The 24,223-nt window shown below is 35.3% G+C and overlaps 2 protein-coding genes across 2 annotated transcripts in view; one reads left to right on the plus strand and one right to left on the minus strand.

Annotated features, from left to right (window-relative positions):
* LOC140158795 (neuronal acetylcholine receptor subunit alpha-10-like) overlaps positions 1-24,223 on the minus strand; it is a 169,138-nt gene that overhangs the window by 93,629 nt on the left and 51,286 nt on the right. The window contains 1 exon segment of the mRNA XM_072182013.1: positions 2,783-3,108. Coding sequence (XP_072038114.1) covers positions 2,783-2,885 — 103 coding nt within the window. The 5' untranslated portion in view covers positions 2,886-3,108.
* LOC140158240 (uncharacterized) lies at positions 12,640-21,510 on the plus strand. The gene is made up of 2 exons (XM_072181352.1): positions 12,640-12,955; positions 18,968-21,510. The coding sequence occupies exon 2, from the start codon at positions 19,085-19,087 to the stop codon at positions 21,458-21,460; it is 2,376 nt and encodes a 791-aa protein (XP_072037453.1). The 5' UTR covers positions 12,640-12,955; positions 18,968-19,084; the 3' UTR covers positions 21,461-21,510.

Consider the following 24,223-nt stretch of genomic DNA (forward strand, 5'->3'; position numbering starts at 1 on the left):
GAACATGAATATATCCAATATATTACATAACATTCCTGTCTTTGTATTGCAGAGTTTGCAGAACCTTGCTATTGTTTTAATAACAAATATTGATTGCCATAATGAAGAAAAAAATTGTTCAACTGTTTGTTATATTCACATTTCTCCGAAATACTTTTATGGATAACAGAAATTCTGAAACAATAAGAGACATGCGAAAACCACATTGCATTTAACAAACGTCCCCACATTTACATAGCTTGCAACCACTGATTGATATTTCACGTCCGTCCGGACATTCGTGTCTGAAACATTGGCCACCGGGCGTTTGGGTCGATGCCCTTAACATGAACAAACTTTATCGTAGTAAGTACAACAGACTTGAATTAAAGTATTTAATTTGTATACGTCAATTAAATTAGAGAGGAAACAACGCCATTAAGATTTTCCTAACACAACTTATCGCAAACTATCCGGTATTATAATAATTCCACAGTAATGCCATTACCCGTCATCTAAGGAAGATATCACTCGATATACATGTAAGCGATTACGCTCTTAGCATCCGTAATGTTGAGAAACAATTTTCCTCATCTAAAATATGAAAAAGTATGCAGCAAGCTAAAATCAATATCTATAGCACTTGTAATATATTGCCCTTATATATTCGCTCACAAATCAAGAAAATCCCCTATGTGTTTTCTGTAGCCTTAAGGGGCATATGTGACGCAGACGCATTAAAGCCCAATTTATAGTTCAACCGCTATTGCAATAGGTAAGGTGAATAATTACTTTTGAAGGCCGATAACTTAATCCATTTTATTGGTTAAAACGCATAGCTCATCGCTAGCGATTAGAAAGCGCTTAGAAATATAAATCCAGTTTAATTCTATTAGAAAACGACGTTGTGTGATAATAATAGCTGTTGTTACTGAACAAAATTTCATTGGATTCTTTGTATGAACAAATAAAGCAAAAGTTCATGTTAAGGAAGTGTTTTATCACACTATGTTTTCTAAAAATAGCAGTTAAGTCCGCGCGTTAAAAATGACTGTGCGTCATAGTGCATACAGATGTCAAATTATTGAAGACGAAAGTAACAGGGAGTGAAATGGGAATATGAAAATAAGTTGAATCCTAACTGTGCCTCCATACTCGCTTTCTTAAATCACTTCGCCATTTATAAAAACCAGCTCTAATGCGTACCACGCCAGCGGCAGCTACACATATCCATCTACGAAATGTTATGTGGTTAAACCACTGTGTTCAGAAATAGAGACGTTGTATATAATACTTGGCAGACACTAATTTCATGTACAAATCATGGAGCTTGTATAGGGACTTGAATCAGCGCTCCTTTATTAGAAGATTCTTTGAAAGCTTATATTGGTTTAAATCATCTCGGACCATTGGCACACACCCCAAATACAATACCGTTAGTTTAAAGTACATTTTAATGTTTACATACAACCTGGAGACTTCAAATGTCAGTGTTGTCATGGCAACAGAACCCCTTCAGCAAGACGGTGTAATTCTATGATATTACGTTTAACCGTAGAGGTAGGGTATTTTTGAGTCCTTTTACATGGCCCAGCATATTCAGCCTATGGCATCATTATACACAGACAGATTCAGAGAAGTTCAAAAGTCAGTCACCGTGTTGTAATAATTCCTTGTTTTTATGTTAGCCACAGGATGTGAAGTAGCACACAAAATAAACATAGAGTAAAGCTCTGGCCTAATTTCAAACCGTCAGCTTATGAGAAATGAGCATTGCCTAGCGCCCTGAAAAGGTCGAGGTTTGTGATAAAATATATTGGCAAAACGATAGGTTATTAAAGGCCCTAAAGGTGCTATACGATATGTTTAGAATTTCATATTAGTTTTGTATTTCCTTACTAGGTTTGTAGGCTTGAACAATTTATGACAATATATTATTCCATGTGCGGAGAACCGGGACATGGATAAACTACATTGCTAATAAAATTGTTATGGTACGTCACACAGCTAAAATGACATTTTTAGCTGTTGGTGGAGTGTAATAATGAATTAGTCCCCGCAAAAAGCATTGTTTTAAACTTATTTTTAGGTTAATGCATATGACACACCTCAAAATTGCGTCTCCTTTGATACAAAATAGGATACGACAATAAAGTTACGAAAAGTGTCCTTTATTTCTCGTTTATTATTTTGTAGTATCTTGAAATTCAATCTGCCGACGTACAGCGGGTCCGTTTGATATGACTGGTGGCATTATTCATGATATCGGCTACAAATGATACTATATATATTATAGACTATCCTATCAGACATTTTAAAGGTATTATTGATCATATATTCGTACAATTGACAAATAAATGATATAGTGTATTCTAAGTGTTTATCTCTTATCATGGTTATGATATTCTAGAGGCTCTTTGAATAGTTGTTCTGTCAATCATTTAATGACTTTTTTTAAATAAAATTCAGATTAATGCAAACACTGCTTTCCACAGGAGCCCTTGTCACAATATAAAATGCAAAATCAAAACTTATAGGAATGATATTAAAGTGATAAAATGAACTGATTTTTAGTAACATACTGTTGCGCCAGGTGATATTTAAGCAATTTTAAGGACGTGACATAAATATCTTTGAAAATATTTTTTCAAACTTACACATTACGCCATGTTAAGTGTCACCAGGAACATTATTACACTGACATTTGAGTGAAAGACATTTTGTTATTATAAACAAAACACATTTATATAAAGCAAAATGTATCAAATTATAAATCTTTTTTAAACATAAAAGTTTGCCTTACCTGCTAAAAATGCCAAGAAAAGAAGACGTAAGAAAATGAAGACGTTAAACATCGTCCAAGAATTAGGAAGGGGACTTAACCTCCTTCGTATAACCATAGTCATCTAAATACAATCTAATAGGCCAATCGGCAGCAGATAGGCTACTAAATGGAATCCCTTAATAGTAGTTGTTGTATGCTAAGATCTCCGATAGTGTACATGTACATCAGCAGAGTGGTAGCGATTTTCAAGAAGAAAATGATGATACTGTAGATGATTTAGACGTTTTGTCGAGCGATATGGTTTAACTCCAGCCATCTGGCCATGGGTAACTCTCCGCAAGAATCTGTATTTAAAATGGTGAAAGAGACAGAAAAATGGTTACGATGATAATTTAGCATCATTAATGGTATAGATCTGTATCGATGTGCATGCAAAGTTGAAAGCATGTTATGTAATTCGCCATCTGCGTAATTTTCAACTATTTGTGCATGTTATGTGTGTAATGAATTTAGGTGAAAATGACGTTTGTAATTGATTGTTTTTTGATAATCAATTAAACGGGTAGTTTAAAGTAAGAGATAATGAGAGATAGTAGTATATTTTAAACAAGTCTAGAAGATGGTGGCAAAGTCCATAAACAGGTTTTTAATTCTTATAATGAAAAAGACAAAACAATTTGTAAGCTAATGATTTGGACACTGTACACTTTCTGAAAATGTTCGCATAATTCAATGGAACTCTTCTTTGACATTTAGCCTAAAGGTATACACCTATAAATAACTATATAGTTAGGGATGAAATCAAAACTCGACCGGTGGTTGACCGACGGTTCCGTCCGGTTCCGTCCGGTTGCTATTGTTCTCAACAATGGCAACCGGGCGGAACCACCGGTCAACCGCCGGTCGAGTTTTGATTTCATCCCTTATAGCATTAGTATTTCAAACATTTTTATACACATTGTTACAAATATCCTATTCGACAATACCCAGAATTCTTTGCAAAGTACCGGTACGTCAGTAAATGATATGCGCAACGGCGATGACGTAATCTCGGTTACCACTACAAAGGCTATTGGGAATATTATGGTCTATTGGAATAAAACAGGCCATTATATTTCCCACCATGCAACTTTACAAAAGAAGTGAAAAATAATATCCTACCCAGCGGTGCAGTTTGTGACAATGTTCATCGAATTGCAACAACGTATGTAACATTTACTTGTGTGGGGGATGTGTAGGGGTAGGGGTGTGTGTGGATGTGTGTGTGGGGGTGTTACATGTAACGTATACATGGTGGAATACAACTGGAATAGCTTGGAATACTCGTGAAAGATGGAAACTGATAAGGTCGTCTAAACTGCATATTTCAGTCCTTGAGAATATTTGCATGGATTGTGAGTTAGTAAACCGAATATTTACGTTATTTGATTAGGTTGTATAAGGATACCGAAGTAATTGATGTAACGAAGTGAAAGTAATGTTGTTCATTACGTTATCTGTAGTCTCACTGGGAAACTGGTATACCCGGCCTAGTGGCCAATGTCCGATTTTATCTCAAATGCGTGCAAAGGTTTGTCTACACCAAGTCATTATAGATTGATTAAACAGATTTATAAATCGGAGTTAGTGAAAAAGAAAGAATAAAGAAGAGAAGGAAGAAAGAAAGAAGAAAAGGGAAAGGACGATATCAATTATCGAGACAGAAAGGACAGTGGATAGATGAGACAATAATTCGTCATCATCATCATCATCATCACCATCACCATCATCATCATCACCACCAAAAGTGGCAACAACAGTTATAGCATGGTTCCAGGAGTGGAAAGTCGACATCAATACATTTGTCAATATTATTATGTTGCCGTTTATGGAACGTTATAGTTATAATTTGCTTTATTATTCATCGCATTGTTTATTTGTTAGAATGAAGACTTGAGAGGGTACAATAAAAAAAAAAGAAGATAGGATAGAGAAAATAGTAGGACGATAAATTCGACATATGATCTGAAAATAACACTTTGTATGATTTGACACATAAATATGGGCTATCTTGAACTCCACATACCCACACAGGGAGTGTGAATTTCAAATGGGGTTATCTGAATGGGTGTATCCATTTTATCCCCTGTGTGGGCGATTAATAAGATCGTGTCTTCCATGGGGTGTATGGATCAGCTGGAATAGCCCAACGTGATTCGTCTGCTAAAACATATTTATTAGGCAGAGTTTTCTATTATTGTAACAAGTTATCCCGGGCAAGTTATAAATTGACAACTGTGTCTGTAATTAAAAATAAACGTATGATGCTTTCAACGCCATCCACATGGTTGTCCACCTCGTAGTTGACCCGCCCTGCATTACGGTATATACTAGTCCAGCGAATATGAAACCGTGTTTGTTAAAATACTTACACAAAATACAACGTAAAGGCATGGACTAGTCCCACTGGGCTAAAAACACACGCCATGTTTGCCTTTAATACAGACTTGTATAGGGAGCTATAGCAATGCTTGGGTGATGTGTTTATACAGGCTCCCTGACCCCGAGACAGGGGAGTTCGACGACATCCAGTTATTTACGATGGAATTTAACCCTTTTGTGCGCCAACAGGTGTTCACTCATGCAGGGAGAGGGATGAAGCACGGAGATTAAAAAATATGTATTCTTGATTCTCGTTTTTATCCATCAGCATGATCAGAGTCGGTGGGAACACAACGTTACTGCATTTCGCAGAGTCGTAAACTGTGCGTTATTTAGTTAATAGATGCAATTATGTGTCACAAAATAGCAACAACTTATAACTTTTTACGCATTATTTTGACAAAAAATTATTGCTGCTCCTTTGAAAAATAAGAAAATACACTGCTGCAAAGGTGCTGCAAGGGTTTGTTAATACTTTTGAAGAATTGCCAAATCTAATTTTATAATATCCGTAATTAATAAGAAGCTTATGATATGATAAGATGATATGAGTAAGATAAAATGATATGAGTAGTATGTTTTACTTTCTCACAGCGCCTATTTGAGCTACTTAGTGAATGATTGTGATTATTAATAATCACCTGATATTGCGAGTATATGTATGATGCAAGCCTGTATCAAATAAGGCGTGATAAAATCACTTCTGGTACACTTATATATTTTGTTAATGTAACTGAATATTGTGATTTAACTACAGAATAGTTCATAAGATAAGAAATTTGTAACAGTTCAATGAAATGTTTTACGTCACGTCATCACTGCTGCAGTATATGAAAATAGCGCACGATTGTATATCATCTTTAGCGGGGCAAGATGAATCAGCTAAATTGTATCAAGATCACGAAGATAAATCATATAGTAAGAAGTTCAATACTATGATATAATTTCGTTTAGATCTGCTTAATATACCTCTATGGTATGTGTGTTAATAAGCACCAACATACTCCATAAACGTCACTGTGACTTCACTAAGATAATAAAGTACGTCTTTGCGAAAATTAAAAAGTCATAGATGTAAAGTATACAAAATATAGACCAAATATTGATTTTCGACAAACAATCGTACACATATTGGATATTGCCTCAATACCAATTATCATCTATATCGCCTAAAATGTGGTTGTGGTTGAATCGGCAACTATAAACTCATCGGGTTTACAATTATATCATGCAATGAAGGTTGGATAAAAGACTATGGGGGTCGGGTAACGTTGAGCACAATGTAATATGACCCACAATTAGCGCAGGGCACTTGGTTGCTTATTGCTCGCTATTATCACCGGCGTGTCCAGGATCTTTTCCTGCGGGGGGCTCAGCCCCTTTTTCAGATTTATGCAGGGGGCTTAATGGCTAAAATCGCCAAAAAAACGGCTGATTTTACATGATTTTTAACAAAGTGCGGGGGGCTTAAGCACCCAAAGCCCCCCCCCCCTGGACACGCTACTGATTATATAGGCCTAACTCTGAAATAGTATCACTTTGTAATGACTTTCGAATATTTTCACAATAATGTATTCAACTGTGTATTAAATCTAACCCCAGGATGCTTTCACCGCCATCCACAAGGTCGTCCGTGTCGTAGTTGACCCGCCCTGCATTACGGTATATACTGGTACACCGAATATGAGCGAATACGAAACCGTGTTTGTTAAATTTCTTACACATAACAACATAAACACGGTAAAGGCATGGACTAGTCCCACTGGGCTAAAACACACGTCCTGTTTGCGTTTTATAAAGACTTGAATAGGGCATGCATGATGCAGTCATGTCTACAGTAGAATTCAACACGACCTTTGCAGGACTTAAACCCCATTAAAAAGCTTTAAAAGCTATTAAACCAAGATAACACTCATTGAAAACAGCTCAACTGATTAAATCAGATCTCTGGTTAAATCCACACTACACTGTTTCTGTTTTTCCTGTGTGGTATCGCAATGAGCTGGTATTATAGTTTCAGTTGGGTAACCGATTATAAAGGTTACAATAGTATGTGGGCCTTTGTTCACGAAATTAGACAATAGTCTGCTTATTGTTAACCAGCATTCTTGAAAATGAGCAACATAATGATTGTTGACTTAGCACGGTTTGGAAATAATTTCTTCATATTTTTTGGTGTTATCTGTCGTTTACATATCCTTCCTAAAACACCAAAGTGCGAATACTTCCGAACACCTAAATTAGCTAAAATTTAGGACATGTTACAAAACTATATTTTCTAGAATTTCAGAGAATACTTTAAATATTGGCCGGTTATTTTTCACACAGTGACGTTAACTAGGCAATGTCCTATTACCTATAACATACACTAAAACACCAAAGTGCGAATATTTCCAAACACCTGAATTAGCTAAAAATTTAGGACATGTTACAAAACAATATTTTCTAGAATTTCAGAGAATACTTTAAATATTGGCCGGTTATTTTTCACACAGTGACGTTAACTAGGCAATATCCTATACTTCTAACATACACTATTTGTAGAGGTCACGCGTCAATGGTAAGAGCACTGTGTATTGTGTATAGGAAAACGGACAGTAACTGCAGTATGGAGCTCTGGCAATGCTTGGGTGATGTGTTTATACAGGCTGCCTGACCCCGAGACAGGGGGGTTCGACGACATCCAGTTATTTACGATTATTATTATGGAATTTAACCCTTTTGTGCGCCAACAGGTATTCACCCAAGCATGGAGAGAGATGAAGCGCAGAGATAAAAAGTTATATATGCTTGATTCTCGTTTTTATCCATCAGCATGATCAGAGTCGGTGGGAACAAATGTTGCATTTCGCAGAGTCGTAACTGTGCTTTATTTAGTTAATGCAAAAAAGAGAAAAAAAAAAGCAACAACTTATAACAAACATTACTTTAATTTTTTACACAACATTTTGACATAACATTATTGCTGTTCCTTTGAATAATAAGAAAACACGTGCGAGTGATCAAAGGTGCTGCAAGGGTTTGTTACATTTGAAGAATTGCCAAATCTAATTTTGTAATATCCGTAATTAATAAGAAGCTTATGATATGATTTAAGTAAGATAAGATGATATGAGTACTAAGTACTAATACTATGTTTTACTTTCTCACAGCGCCTATTTGAGCTATTTAGTGAATGACTGTGATTATTAATAATCACCTGATATTGCAAGTATATATGATACAAGCCTATATCAAATAAGGCGTGATAAAATCACTTCTGGTACACTTATGCTATTTATATTATTTTGTTAATGTAACCGAATATTCTGATTAACTACAAAATAGTTCATAAGATAAGAAATTTGTAGCAGTTCAATGAGATGTTGTATGCCACGTCTTCACTGCTGCAGTATATGAAAATAGCGCACGATTGTATATCATCTTTAGGGAAATAATGCGTGGGTAAGATGAATCAGCTAAATTGTATCAAGATCACGAAGATAAATCATAGTAAGAAGTCAAATACTATGATATAACTATAGTTTGGTTTAGATCTACTTTTACCTTTATGATATGTATGTTAAGCGTCGGACAAATCGCAAATTTTATATATATGAACTCATATTATAATCTTCTAAAAATCCAAATAGGCCAAATATTGATTTTCGACCAAACAATATTGGATTTAGCCTCAATACCAATTGAAATCTAATCTATATCGCCTAAAATGTGGTTGCATAAACTCATTGGTTTTACAATTATAGCATGCAAATAAAATGGATGTTTAATAAAAGACTACTGGGGGTGGTCGGGCAACGTTGAGCAAAATGTATGGCCCACAATTAGCGCAGGGCATTTGGCTGTTAATTTAAGCCCTATATTGGACCGGATGGAAAACCCCATATATAACAGTCCTCGAAATAAATTTTATAAATCTAATGACATATTCTTAACGTGTATGTAGCTGGGAGGAAAAGCCGACGATCAATTGACAATTTTGACCTTTCATATTGAAGATATGGATTTTTTTTCCCAAAAGACCTAAATTTTGTTGGTGTTTTGGGGAAAAAAATCTATATCTTCAATACGAAAGGTCAAAATTTTCAATTGATCGTCGGCTTTTCATCCCACCTACATACACTTTAAGTATAAATCATCAGATTTATAAAGTTTACTTCTAAGTACTGTTAGATATCAAAAATATCAATTTTAATCATTTGCCATAAAATGTGTATTACATTGCGAATTTCAAAAATCAAAATTATTTGATATCAGAAGGACATTCTTCGTATTCAGAATGCAATTCGATATGTCTGATGTGCTCTAATGTCCCACAATAAATACTGTCCAAACGTTCATACCCCACCCCTTAAGAGTACGCCTTCTCAAAATTTAAAAGAGTCCTAGATGTACACAAAATATATGCCAAATATTGATTTTCGACCAAAACAATTGCGCAAATGTCAATGTGATGTTCATTTGATTTAGCCTGACCTAAATACCAATCGAAATCTACATTGCCTGGCATATTGTTGCAAGCGCAACCATAAACTTATTGGTTTTCACAATCATAACATGGAGGTTTGTTAAAGATGATTGAGGTCGGGTGACGTTGCGCGTAAAGAATGACCCACAATTAGAGCAGGTTATTTGGCGGCTTATTTACCATGTTTATGGGGATGGAGTCACAAACCTTTGCACAGTATTTTTTGTGGGCCTGAGAGCCCATCAGACATTTTCAGACACACCAATTTGTATTCTGAATACGAGGAATGTCCTTCTGATATCAAATAGTTTAGATTTTTTGACATTTGTGATATATGTTTTATGGCAAATTATTAAAAGAATGATATTTTTTATATTTAACAGTCCTCGAAGTAAACTTTATAATCTAATGAAACTTAAAATATGTAGCTGGGAGGAATAGCCGTCCATCGTATGAAAATTTTGACCTAACATATTTAGGTGTTTTTGGGGGAAAATGTATATCAAGATTTTCATATGACGGACGGCTTTTCATCCTAGCTACATACGCAAGTACATATCATTAGATTTAGAAAATTTACTTCGAGGACTGTTAAATGTTAAAAATATCATTTTTTAATAATTTGTCATAAAATTTGTATTATATCGCGACTTTAAAAAAAAATCTAAATTATTTGATATCAGAAGGATATTTCTCGTATTCAGAATGCAATTTGGGTTGTCTGATGTGCTCTCAGGTCCCACAAAAATACTGTGCAAACGTCGCTATCCGAGGCCTTAAGCCGCTCTATATTAGTGTGTTGTGTGGTGCATTGAAAGAACACATTGTATTTAATCATCACTGGGCATTTAAAGACAATTAAATGAAAAAGGAAGATTTAAACATGGTTAGGTATGGGATCAATGGATATTGAGGTAAACCTTCAACATTATGGTAGACTTGCTAAATGCACTGTGCTGTTTTCCTTGAAACTTATCCGCGCTGGAAAATATTAAGGTTAAAATGAATGAAGAATGAATTTAACACTAGGTTAGTGTGCCATGTAATCCTGAGGCAAGAATTGAGAATACCATTGAATAAAACCCTGGCTCCTCGGCCCCTGATGTATGCGTTATAAAATAAATCTTTAATGAATTCCCCATATTGAATAACGTACAAATGGGGTTTTGGATGAAAATTATGATAATGTACATGAATGCAACATGCATATTCGTAACAGTGCACTATTATAACACTAGCCTGGAAACATGAGACTTTCCAAGGCATTTGAAATGCAGACTTAAATTGCGCGGTTTTTTGTTCAACCCCGTGAAATGATTTTTTTTCAATTATCAGTTTGTAAAAGCAAAGGAATGTTTGCTCGGTATTGTTGGCAGGACTTTGTCATTAAGCACACGCTTTACCAGGACGAGTTTGATATAAAATTGGATCGATTGAGACCATATTTATTGGTCGAGCTCTGAGGTTTAAAATATTGGACCAGCGTAATATTTTAAAACTCATATCGAGACCAATAAATATTGGGCGTAGAGCATCCAATTTTATCATTATGTTTTGGATCCAATATTTTTACACACTTGGATTCAACAAAACATAATAATTGGTCATATTGTTACTGATATTACTTTATAATGTCATGAATATGAAATAATTTACTTATATATATATATATATATTATTATTATTCTTGTTGAAAATGAATGTTCTTGATTATTATATAAAACATCATATTAAAATGATAATTTCTTAAAACATTCGTTTTTAAATTATCTGGGAGTACGGAAGTATTCTTCCATTAACTTTCAAAATAGATTTTCCCCGTACCAACAAATACCCTTCTTACGAATTTAGCCTCGATCAGAAGCTAAAAAAAACCAGTTTTAATAATGTTCGTTTTGTGTGAACAGTTATATAAAAATTAAAATATATATAACTCTGACAATTAAACAAGTAAGCAAAACAACTGGATGTCAAAAGTGGGTGTACTCGTATTAGCGACGCTTTAGATTAGAAAACAATGACGTACATGAGATATGGAAGTTTTAGATTTCTCTACTCCATTATTCATTTGCAATTTTTCATTCACTAATATATACCTCCTGACTTCTCCATTTACAATACCACATTACCATGCTCATACAGTATTCAATAATTGTAATACGAACCGAAAATTTGATAGAAATATGCGTGGTTTACAATATCTTATGCAATTATTGATTTGAATGTTGTCATGATTAATGATTCAATTTCAATTGATTTAATAGCAGCAAATATAGCACATACAATCTTTGTAAAGCATTTTCCATAATAGGCTGACTGTATGAAATCAATTTTTCTTAATTTTAAAGGTACGAATACGATTTCTAACTGTTTGTCAACTGGAGATTATTGTGCTTGCATCTTATTTATGTTACAATGAAATTTGCTACTGAAACATAACAAGTATGCCGTTTGCCAATATTGTATTTCTCTTCTTCTTTTTCAGGTATTCTTCTAATGTTTCTACCCTTTTCTTTATCTTTTTCTTCTTCTACTACTTCTTCTTCTCCTTCTTCTTCTACGCCTTCTTCTCTTTCGTCTTCTTCTTCGTCTTCTTCTTCTTCTTCTTCTTCTTCTTCTTCTTCTCCCTCTTCTTCTTCTTCTTCTTCGTCTTCTTCTCTTTCGTCTTCTTCGTCTTCTTTCCTTCTTCTTCTTCTTCTACCTCTGCTATTCTATGTTATCAAAAACCCGTCAAAACAGGATTCAATTTTATGTGATAAATAATTATTGACTTCTTCAAACAAAGCAAATATTGTCAAGACGATTAGCATATCAATATCTACGTAGGGGTGAACGAGACAAAAACCCATTGATTTTCCTTGACATGGACAAAGAGATAATTCAATAAGTTTGTTTTCGTTTTGGTAGATGTCTGTCAAAAGAACAATATATCAATAAATATATATATGAAGGAGGCTGAGGATGTTGTCCTTATGCACAAGGGACAAACCATGACTAAAGTGCTGTCTTGCCAATAATGGAAATAGGAAATAAAACGAGGCAAAGCGTCAGAAAATGTAGAACATACAAACAAGCGGAACATGTAATCGTGTAACATGATAACAGTGCCTGCTTTTAACAATACATTAGAAAAATTGAAAGTACTAGGACGTGCCAAAACGAACCTATGGTGATTTGACAATAAATAAAATGTTGAACGGATTATCATGCTGGCCTACACGAAATCGCTGATTCAATTTTTAAAATGACATACTACAGGAAGTTCTTAGCTACATGTCTACAATCTTGGATGAGTCAAATAGGTAAGTTAAGTCTCCGTCTGTACTAGTCATGTAGTCGTAATATTACGGTTATTACCTTTGTTCCATAACCATTAAGGTAAAGGACGTTTTTTGTTTTTGCTATAGCCCCCGAATGAAATGGTTTTAATTATGTTGTACTCACTCAGGTAACATTGTGTGTGAATTTTATATCCGAACTATTATAGTGCTATTCCTTTTTATATTCATTTTAGTGTCTAAATATTTTTTCAATATTGCCGTCCATTTTAATTGTAACCCCCCCCCCCCCCCCCAAGACTTTACATGTGAAATAAAAAGGCCCGAAAAAATTGAATAGCACTTAGTTCGGATGTATAATTCACACAAAATGCTTTTTGAGTGATTACAAAGATAATGAAATACTTTTCATTCGGGGGCTATGTGGATTGTTTTTACTGCATTGCTTGTATAACATGTATAATGACATAATTATAGGTCCTTTCACAATAAATTGTCCATCTGAAACAAAGATGTTATCAACAACACAAAACAGTCCCATGAGCAAACGGTTGTCTTTTCTCTAACGGTATCCATATTGGGGTGATAATCTTTCAAGCCAGTAACTAGTATCGTATCGGTTTGAGACTAATTTTGCATTCTTCTCAAAAATAACTACACAGTGGTAACAAAAGTTATGTATATTATAGGGGCAAGGAATCCAATAACTTCACTGAAATTTCAGTGATTCAAGAAATTTAAGAAATGAGGTATATTCTAGCGGTACCTCTGTTCTTATCATAAATAATGTACCGCTTGTCTTAGTCACTGAAATTCCAGTGTAGTAACTGCATTCCTTGCCCCTATAATATAGGCCTACATAACTTTTGTTACCAGTGTGTTATTATTTTTTGAGAAAAATGCAAAAATAGTCACAAATTTATCGAGGGGCGTAGTACCACTTTAAGTTAAAACTATAAAATGTCATGGTGTTACATAAGACCTAATTTTGCTGGTTTTCCCTCAATGTGCAATAATCATACTAGCTGATATGGATGTCTGCCTGCCTCGTCTGTTCACGTATCTCTCTACTCCCCTTTCTCTCTTTTATTTGGTCTTGTTTGGGAAAGCTCTTCATTATTTATTTCTGCTTTAATTAAAAGTATTTCCTATTCTCATTATGATGTTGTCTGCCACTTAAGCGTATTCAAGAATGTGTTGCATATATTGTTATGTTGAAGATTCGATATAGTTATTATGAGGTGCTAGTTAATGCGTGCTGGCCATAGGCTACATCGTAAAACGTTTTGAGATATTTTCTCAAAATATTAAGCGCTATCGCAAGAACCACTGTACCAATATTGGGCTTGCTTGTACTCATTTGAATGCATTTTTATGCTAATTCCAAATATGGTTATGCTTTTGCACAATTCTGACATTTTTGAAATTTTGAAAACAAATTTGAACTTGTCGTCTGCAGTCGACACCAGTCTGGAAAGGGTTAATTTATATAGTTGTTGTAACATACTTCATTATACTAGTTGCGTGTCAATACTAAACAGAAGCCTTTCCTTTTGAATGTTTTGCTTTGCTGCTTCAATGAATTACCATTACATTTCCCCACCATATCTAAGCATGTAATATATACAACATTACTTCGCTTATGTATGACACTTCAAGCACTCCGTAACTAGAAATAAAGGGGAAATACGGTTTGAATAATTAATTTCTGTTCTGTCGACGAGCTCACTATAGCGTGAAGGTATAATGCTTAACACGCTGGTTTAGAATGTTTCTCTTATTTAAAAAATTCAATCATTTTCCACATAGAGTTTAAAGGACCTTTTGTAACAGTCTTTAAACCGACACTGGGCATTTTCTATGCAAATTATTTGCATGGAGATCTCAAACATGGACTTATATTAATTAAAACGCCATAGTTGATTTGACTAATGTGTGTAAAGTGAGACATGGATATGCACTTCAGGGTTAGGGGCATTAATGAGAGTATCTGGATAATGTTACAGTTGACACCCCATTATAACTTTGAACTCTGTTGCAGTCATTTATGACTTACACAGAGCGACTACTGATGGACTACCAACCCAATTACCTGTGAACTGTATCATGTGTATTAGGCGTAAGTCATAAAACAATTAGGTAGTTTAATGTCACTGTGCATTATTGTACACAGTGACCCAGAATCTTCTGGGGCTCAGAAAACATCATGGTCTGGGTGCTTATCTTTTAATCTTGCAGTAGCATTCATCACCACATATGGCTGCATGTCCTTTAGTTCATCAACTATTCCCGCTGTTTTGTTCTTCCTATTGGTCTCTACCCTTCCCTTCCGTCCTTCCTTTTACGGCCGTATCAAGAGGGTGGACAGGGTGGACGAAGTCCATGGGCCCTAGGTTTCAGGGCCCGAGCAAAAGCGAAAATGACGTAAGTGCTGATAAAGCAGATGTTTAAAGGGCCCGCATTGCTCCTTGTCCATGGGCCCCAAAGGCTCTTACTTCGCCTCTGTCCTTCTATCACGTCTCTCATAAGTCCGGAAGTCCTCAATGTGTGACCGGTCCGATTCTTCTTTCGTCGTCTAATGATAGTATTATTGACCCCCCCCCCCACCATATTTAACATTGCCTCATTAGTCTTTTTATCTTTCCAAACTCACTGTTTCTATTCTTCTCCACACTAACATTTCAAAAACGTCCAGTCTCCTCACATACTCTTTTTGTACCGTATATGTCTCAGCTCCATATAAGGTCACACTCCAAACAAACTACTGACTTTACAATTTTCTTCTTTATGTCTCTGCGTAACAGTCATGTCTCCTGAAGGCAAGAAATAAATCTGAGCCAATATAAGGTATACGGCCCGTGTGACGGTCTCTGTCTGTAGTTTGCTTGTATACTAGGACTGGATGTTACCTACTCTTTTGCTTTGTTGATTGGTGTTAGCAAAAATAACATGGCGATGTTTGCCCCGAATCGATGGAAAGAGGAAAAGGAAACGGCGCGACAAGTTTAAACCTGTATACCGTGTTTATTGCAATTGCAGCGTAACGAAACTAGTGAAAATATAGACACGTATAAGGACATGGTTGTTCTGTCTATCCCTCCTTCCTTTCCCCCTTCTACTATGTCCTTCAAATTATTGAATATTAACGTATTCCTTGGAGATTTGCAGTTAAACTCGCCTCGTTAAGAGAGAAGATCGATCGTACTTCACCAAAACAAATACCCACGTTCATTCTTCACTTCTTGGTCCCTTGTTTAAGAAATGCGACGTATAATTGCTTGCTTGTATGTATGCATCCCTGAAAATGAATAATGCGATGGTTTCTTAGACGACAAGATTCAATTTTTAGACGATCAAAATGTTTGCTCACCGCCCACTTGTGTGATTTAAAAGAGAGCCATTTTGTCGTCTGGCTTCTGTGACGGGGAGAGAGGTTTCAACGAGGGGTTAACAATTGGCACGGCTGTGGAACTTATCACAGATTTAACGAATTGAAAACTAATATCGCCACATAACTAAAAGTACATCGTTGATACATTTTTTTTTTACCTGCAAGACTTGTGGGTACGCTATTATCTAAGAAATACTCTGAAAGTGACTTTATATATTGAATGCCCGCGAATATACTCACAAAAAGCACAAAAGTATGAACGCTTCAAATTGCCAAATTGAGAACTAAAGAAAAGACGACACGTGTTTATTTCTAATTTACTTATAATACGATGGTTATTTGTCTCCATTCAATCTAATGTAAAGAATATAATTTAATAATAAGTTTTTAAAGTGAATTTCGTTTTTAATATAGGAGTAAATGTGTCGGTCATTCACCTTGAGGTTGAAGTCCATATAATCGAATACCGTATTATTTTAATATTACAAAGGACAACTGCAATCAAGTATGGTGTATAGCCGTATTGTGCCTTTCATACAATGTACAAGTATTGCAAGTATGCCAAGTTTCATTTAGCATGTTTAGTCAAGATCGTGTTATTTTTCCATCAAGAAATAGCAAAACTATTGAATTTAGATTTAGATTTTGTAAACTGATAATTTAAACAAAATTCATTTCAAAGGCTGTGAAAAAACCAAAATTAAAGTCGGCATTTAATAATAGACCTAAGAGGTCTCGTGTTCCCGTGCTTCTATTATAGTGCATCGTTACGAATATGCATTTTGCATTCATGTACATTATCATAATTTCACCAAAAACGTGCGCTATTCAATATGAGGAACTCATCAAAGATTTATTTTATAACGCATACATCATGGGCTTAGGAGCCTTGGTCTTATTCAACAGCAGTTTCTTGCCTGCGGAACATGGTACAATAACCAGTGTTTATATACTCACTCATTTTAACCTTAATATTTTCCGGCGTGGATATAAGTTACAGCGAAAGAAAAATATTTTCTTTTATAATTAGTTAACAATTAGACACGTACTTGCCACATGTTGCAATTGTTTAAATCACTGTTCATGTAAACAGTGAATTGAAATTACAAAATGATGATTCAATGCAGTGTGTTTCTTCAAAGCATCACAAAACATTTTTATGCCTTTCATTTTTCAACTATTGCTTAATTGTGTTGGTAAACATGGTAAACTTCTCCTTGACTTTTTCATCCGATCCAATATAGCGCTTACACAGCCACATGGCTTGGGCTAATTGTGGGTCATACTTTGTGCTCAACGTCACCAGCCCTGAATCATCTTATATCAAACCTCCATAGTATGTTATGATTGGTAAAAACCAAATAAATTTAGGTTGCGCTTGCAACGATGTTTTAGGCGATATAGATTTCAATTGGTTTTTAGGCTAAATCCAGTAAACATCGTATTTGTGTACGATTGTTTTGGTCAAAAATCAATATAGGACGTTTAAATTTCGCGAAGGGGTAACGTTTAAGGAGAATGTTAGTACTTATTTTGGTATCACTGGTTTGGGTAGACATAGTAATATATTGGTTCTAAATAGAACCGAATAAGACGTTGAGTACAGGTAAGGCGTGTTACAATACCACAGTAAGATCATCAGATTATTCTAAGAGTTGTCCGATATAATGTAAACTGATAATTTAAACAAAATTCATTTCACTAGATTGTGAAAAACAAAATCACAGTCAGCATTTAAAAGACCTAAGAGGTCTCGTGTTCCCGGGTTTCTATTATCGCACCGTTACGAATAATGCATTTTGCATTCATGTACATTATCATAATTTCACCAAAAAAGTACGCTATTCAATATGGGGAACTCATCAAAGATTTATTTTATAACGCATACATCATGGGCTAAGGAGCCTTGGTCTTATTCAACAGCAGTTTCTTGCCTGAGGAACATGGCACAATAACCAGTGTTATACTCAATTATTTTAACCTTAATATTTTCCGGCGTGGATATAAGTTTCTGCGAAAGAAAAATATAAATATCAGTCATAAACGTATAAGTATGTCTAAATCAAATGATATACATTGTAGTAGTACCCTGTAGTTTTGACTACTGAATAAACCTGATACAATTTGACTGGTTCGCGTGCCTTGCCAACGCGTTATTTCTCTACAAATGTTATACAATCGCGCATTGTAAGGGATCATTAATGATCCCAATCATTCACTAATGACTAAAATAGGCACTATGAAAATTAAAACATAGTTATTACTCATATCAACTTACCTTACTGACATCTGACGTGTCTTATTACTTGTATAGATATTATCAAATTCGATGGAAAGCCAGTGGCATTAACTCAACAATTCTTCAAAAGTAACAACAAATCACAACTCTGTTAATTATTTATTATTTATTGATATGTATATTATTGCATATTTGCTGACCGACAGTAATGCATCTTTCCACACCAATTTATAACAAGCAAAAATCGAGAATGTATAATAATAATTGTTATTATTATTAGGCCTATTAGTAGTAGTAGTATTAGTGTTATTATTATTATTATTATTATTATTATTATTATTATTATTATTATTATTATTATTATTATTATTATTATTATTATTATTATTATTATTATATATTACAGGGCGTTTTCAACCGATGGCGTACCATGCATTAGCCAAGACAGCCAGACAATTTACCATGCTTACAGGATCACAACCCTGACTATCTTTGTTTGAGTTCACATCGATGACATAAATATATGCACATCATGCCGAGTCAAGCCGAATCTATAGCAGGAGTTCGTTTCCAGGTCCAGGATGTATCTGCCACCGAAAATGCGAGACGCATGTTGGAAACGATAGCTTTAAAAGAAGAAATCCTACAGGCGACACGACGAACGAAAGTTCATACTTCAATGCTGGAATACACTGAGCATGCGCAGAAAATAAAAAAGAACCGTATCAACCTTGACAAGTTAAGACAAAAAAGCCACCGGGGACTTGTTTCCCATCCTGTCATGCAATTTGATAACACATTAGCATTAAGCAGTTTCCCGCCTTCTGCATTCCAACCACCAAATCACCTGCATCCACTGAATGAACGTGTGCCTATCCGGACATACAATAATAAAACACGTATAAACTTAAGCGCATTGAAAAATATTAAATGGGTGCCCGAAACTACTTTAAGTCATTTTTCCGTTACACCACAGACAGAAAAGCAACACAAAGTTAGAAAAATTGCAGTACTAAAATCTAACGATGAAATAGTATATGCCAATTACAATGTTTCTAGTAGCAGTTATACAGCTGAAGGGGAACAGACTGCTACCGGTGAAACAGCTGCAGCAACTGAATCTCTATTATACGATGATGTAGCCGAAGGTGACGAGTACATACAGATCCGCGGGAATCAAAATGATGTCAAAACAGTCGCTGGTACTGCAAATATTAGATTACGACAACCGGACACATTTCATCCAGGAATTTTGCCTCGACCGGGCCAAGTAGGTACAAGAAAATTGACACCTCGTTTTACACTTGATATTACCCTACCGCGAATGGATCCAGACGAAGTAGCTGCTCCATGCCCATCGCCATGTTCACAAGAAGGAGAATCACAGGATGATGAGAATGAGAATGAGAACGAGCAAAAAGTAAGAACAGACGATCTAACAAAACAGAAGAATAGAGATTCAAAGCAGCAGCATTTGGGTGGTTGTTGTCAACAGCAAATCAATACAACCAGTGATGAGCAAGTCACCGTAAGATCCTGTCCTCAATGCCTTGCCAAAATGAGTAATGTGAGTAAAGCACAGACTAAGGCAACAAATGATACGAACAGAGTAACAGATCCTCATAATTTGCCATCAACGCTTGGGAAATCCGCATCAAATGACCAAACTCCTCCTCAAAGAAAGAGGGCAGTGACATTCAAATCTGGCATCAAAAGTAAAGAAGGTCAAAAACGCAGATATAACCTGCGACGATCTAGATCGCTTATGGCTGCTGGAAATATAAACAATGTCCCTGAAACTAGCTTTCTGGAAAAATATAGAAAGTGCAATGTTACGGAAATAACATTAGGTGAAGATCATAATAATGTTTTATTAACTGATACTCAAAAGAATCAGGTTGCTCCACATTCTTCCATTCCTCAATCTGACGGTATGACCTTGAGGTCAATCTTGAAAATAAGCCCAAATGAGTCAAGTAAGAAAGACGGCGCTACCTTAATTGAGTCCACTTCAATCTCGAGCTTGTACCCAAAATCAAAACGAGAGAAACAATTTAAAATACAAATGGGTTCAAAAGCAAAACAAACAACTCAAAAAGATGTAAAAAGAGAACAGTATTCTAAAGACAATATGAAAAAGAGAGAAAAGGATTCTCCCGTCAAAGTAAAAATTCAAGATGATTTTATAGATAAGTTAGCACCAGATTCATACAATAAATCTTACATCGTCAATACCCAACCACTACCAACTCACATGAAACGCATCTTAGAAAATGCAATGGCGTCTGTCCCTAAATTAGATAGAGAACAAAGTTTACAAAATGTCACTGAAAACGAAAAAAGCAAAATCGACGTGAACCAGGCATGTGAAATCCTTGACAACCTCAGTGAACATACGAGGCAACGTGATAATGGGAAAGTATGCAGACACGGGATGTTTCTAGCTAATTGTTCTGTCTGTAAAGCACTCGTTGAAATCCAACAGAGACTCAAATTCAATATTAAGAAACATGTTCAAGATAAATTCCACTGGAACCTATTACCCAGAATGCAATATAATGGGGAAATAAAATGGCCGATAACGTCTGACTCGGCTGGTACTGTAGTAAGTAATGTTGAGAAAAAATCATTTAGATTACCAGGTCTAAAAAGCACTATTACTATGGCAGAGCTGAGAACGCTTCGACGAAAAAAGCGAGGCAACAATGACAATACAAGCATTCCTGAGCAAGAAGCTATGCAACCGCCACCTGTCCAAACAATTACATTTAATGGCGGAAGTGAAGTAGAGGAATTAGATCATAACGCTGATAATGAATTGTCGTCGCCGAGACGGAAGAAAAAGGTGACTTTTGCGGAACATAATATTTATCGACAAATGGTTGGATACAAAGTATAAATTGGTCCAAATGGGATTCTTGTTTTAAGATATTTGCACAAAATTGTGATCCTGGTGGATGTCAAATGTAAAAACTTATACCCCGTTTACATTGGGCAAAAGTCGTAATCGACTTAAGCTGTATTTTGAATTACGACAGCAGATTAATTCGTTTGGTGGGTGTTTACAATACATCGGCTGAATTCAATTCCAAATTCGCATTCACAAAATTACGACTTTTGAATTACGAATAATTACGACTGTACCTGTTTACACTTATGATACGAATTAAGTCGATTACGACTTTAGTGAATTCGATTACGACTTTCGCCCAATGTAAACGGGGTATTAATTATTGTGTTTATAGTGGTATCGTTGACCCAAAGATCTTGCCATTCAAGAAGTAAGATGTGTAATGCAATGTAATGTGTAATGTAATGCATCTCAAGAATATAATTTTTCAACAACATAGAACGAATACTCTTTTTTTTTAATCTCGAGTGCAATAATAAATGTACAGCTTTATTTTCTCACTATATAACTAGATTTTAAGAAGACAATGCACATAGTTGTAAATACGCTACTCTAAAAAATAAAGGATCTGACCTTTTTTTAAAGAACATTAACATTACAAATCAAATGAGTATCATTTCAGCACGTTCAGGCAATGTAACAATTATCTAATCAAATACTGAAGTCCCATGGCACTGACAATCTCTTTGGTCAGCACCATCAGAACAGAGAAGAAAGATATTGCAAATCAGGATTGTCAGTGTCTGATCCATTGCGAGTAGTGTATTCATAAGATCAGGAGAGTGTCGTATTCCTTGATTAGGTGTAAGCATGGTAAGCATGTAAGTGGCAAGTAAATACAAAAGCATTTTAAGTCGCTCTTGCATACTAGCAATCAGCAAAACAGCAGAGTGGCTGGTGGTATCTTAAATCGCATTACAAATGATGTTAAAGCCATATTGTAACATTTACTGAGGAGGACGCCCTCGATGTTTTTCAAAATTCAGATTTTTATACGATTGTAATGACCTTTTGTAAACTAACATACCCTGTAAAATGCAGGGCTTTAGGTGCTGTAGTTCTGACAAAATCCATTATTTTGAGTGATTTAATTATTACGATCAAAATACTAGTCGAATGAGTATGCAATGTTCATAACACTCTACGTAGCCTACATAGCGTGCGACATAACACATCAAAAGAACCGACCTCAAGAACGATCGACAGAGTGACATGCATTGGTGATATAAGCGCTGGTATTATTTAAAGATTATCTTTGGTTTGCCTGATATGTTCGGGTCAAAATTAAAAGGGAACATATCTGACAGTGAAAACTAACATTTTGTGGGAAAAAAAAGAAATACAATTCTGTTTCTTATAGAAATGTTACAAGATTGCTTCAAGTGTATAAATGAGGAAACACCGTGTAACGCATCTGTATCTGTTAACATGGTTCTTTTTATCAGAACAAAATGTGGAACGCATTTTGCAAGCTTAATCCACATGTGGGTTGAATGGGAGACAGATAGATCGTGTGTGTTTAAGGGGTGTTTTAAGTGAGAGTGTAGAGTGTGCCATAGGTTAACAAAGCAAAATAAAATTTAAAAAAATAAAAACGTAGTCTCCTATGTTAATTTGTATTTACACAATCTGAAATTTATATGATGTACATTCAATATTCCAAATCAATTCATAGTCATGATAGTAAAAAGGATCTTGTGGATGGCTCCAATACTCTTGTACAGTGGTATGAAGTGACAAAAATGCTTTCTTAACCTTTTGAAGGCTCCTTTATGGCGTTTTATGCAAATTATATATACAGCAACAATAGTATAGGAGACGCTTTCAAGTACTTCGTACTTTAATGCAAGAATTAAAAACATTCTAGCATCCTAGTAAAATACGTCCTTGCCAATGGATGTATAAACGACTCGAACAAATTAAGAAGGCAACATTATATAATTCAATTAATCTGCCTCTTCCAATTTGGTCTCCCAACCAACAATTCACACCTGCATTTCATCTCTAAATGACTTCATACCCAAGTCGCAAGCGATTATAATTGATTTTTTTTACCAATGAAACTAGACTATTATTTTCAAGTACACCACAGCGATCTAGTTCATTTGGCAAATCCTTATCGCCCATCGCTACCTTTTAGAGTATAAAGTCGGCTTTAAATATCACTTGTACCACCAATGCCATCAATTCATTCAGCAAAATGTGTGTCACAGTATGTGCTGATGCATGTAAGCTTCCACAACATGATGAAATACAACACTTGTGTCGTGTTAAAGTACAGGATCGATATCGGCACTCCAAATATCACCCAACAAAGTCTTGTTATCAAATAGTAGGATGAAAATGAAGACTTGGTAAAACCTATAATCACGACGCTGTTCAACTTTAATGCTGTTTTACCCATCTCAGGACCGCCCTTTTAAGAAAACAGCAGAGTGTCGGGTGGCATCTTAAATCGCATTACAGGTGATGTTAAGTGAATAAAATAAGTAAACACTATGTTGTCCTTGGAACACACTTGCAAGCGTAATCTGCAGCTGTTTGATACTCTGAGATAATTGGGTTAGACAGAATAGGTGTGTGCTTGGGTGTGTTTAGGGTGGGGTGTGGGGTGTGCCTGATCGGTGTTTATTGTTGTGAGTGATTTTTCTCGACCTAAACAACCTGCATTGAATACAATGGACACTGTATAAAGTTAAAGATGCATGCCGCATTCCCCTAGTAACACCCACATACACCCACCCTCCCACC

Source organism: Amphiura filiformis, chromosome 8 (genome assembly GCF_039555335.1).
Source record: "Amphiura filiformis chromosome 8, Afil_fr2py, whole genome shotgun sequence".
NCBI classification, from domain to species: domain Eukaryota; kingdom Metazoa; phylum Echinodermata; class Ophiuroidea; order Amphilepidida; family Amphiuridae; genus Amphiura; species Amphiura filiformis.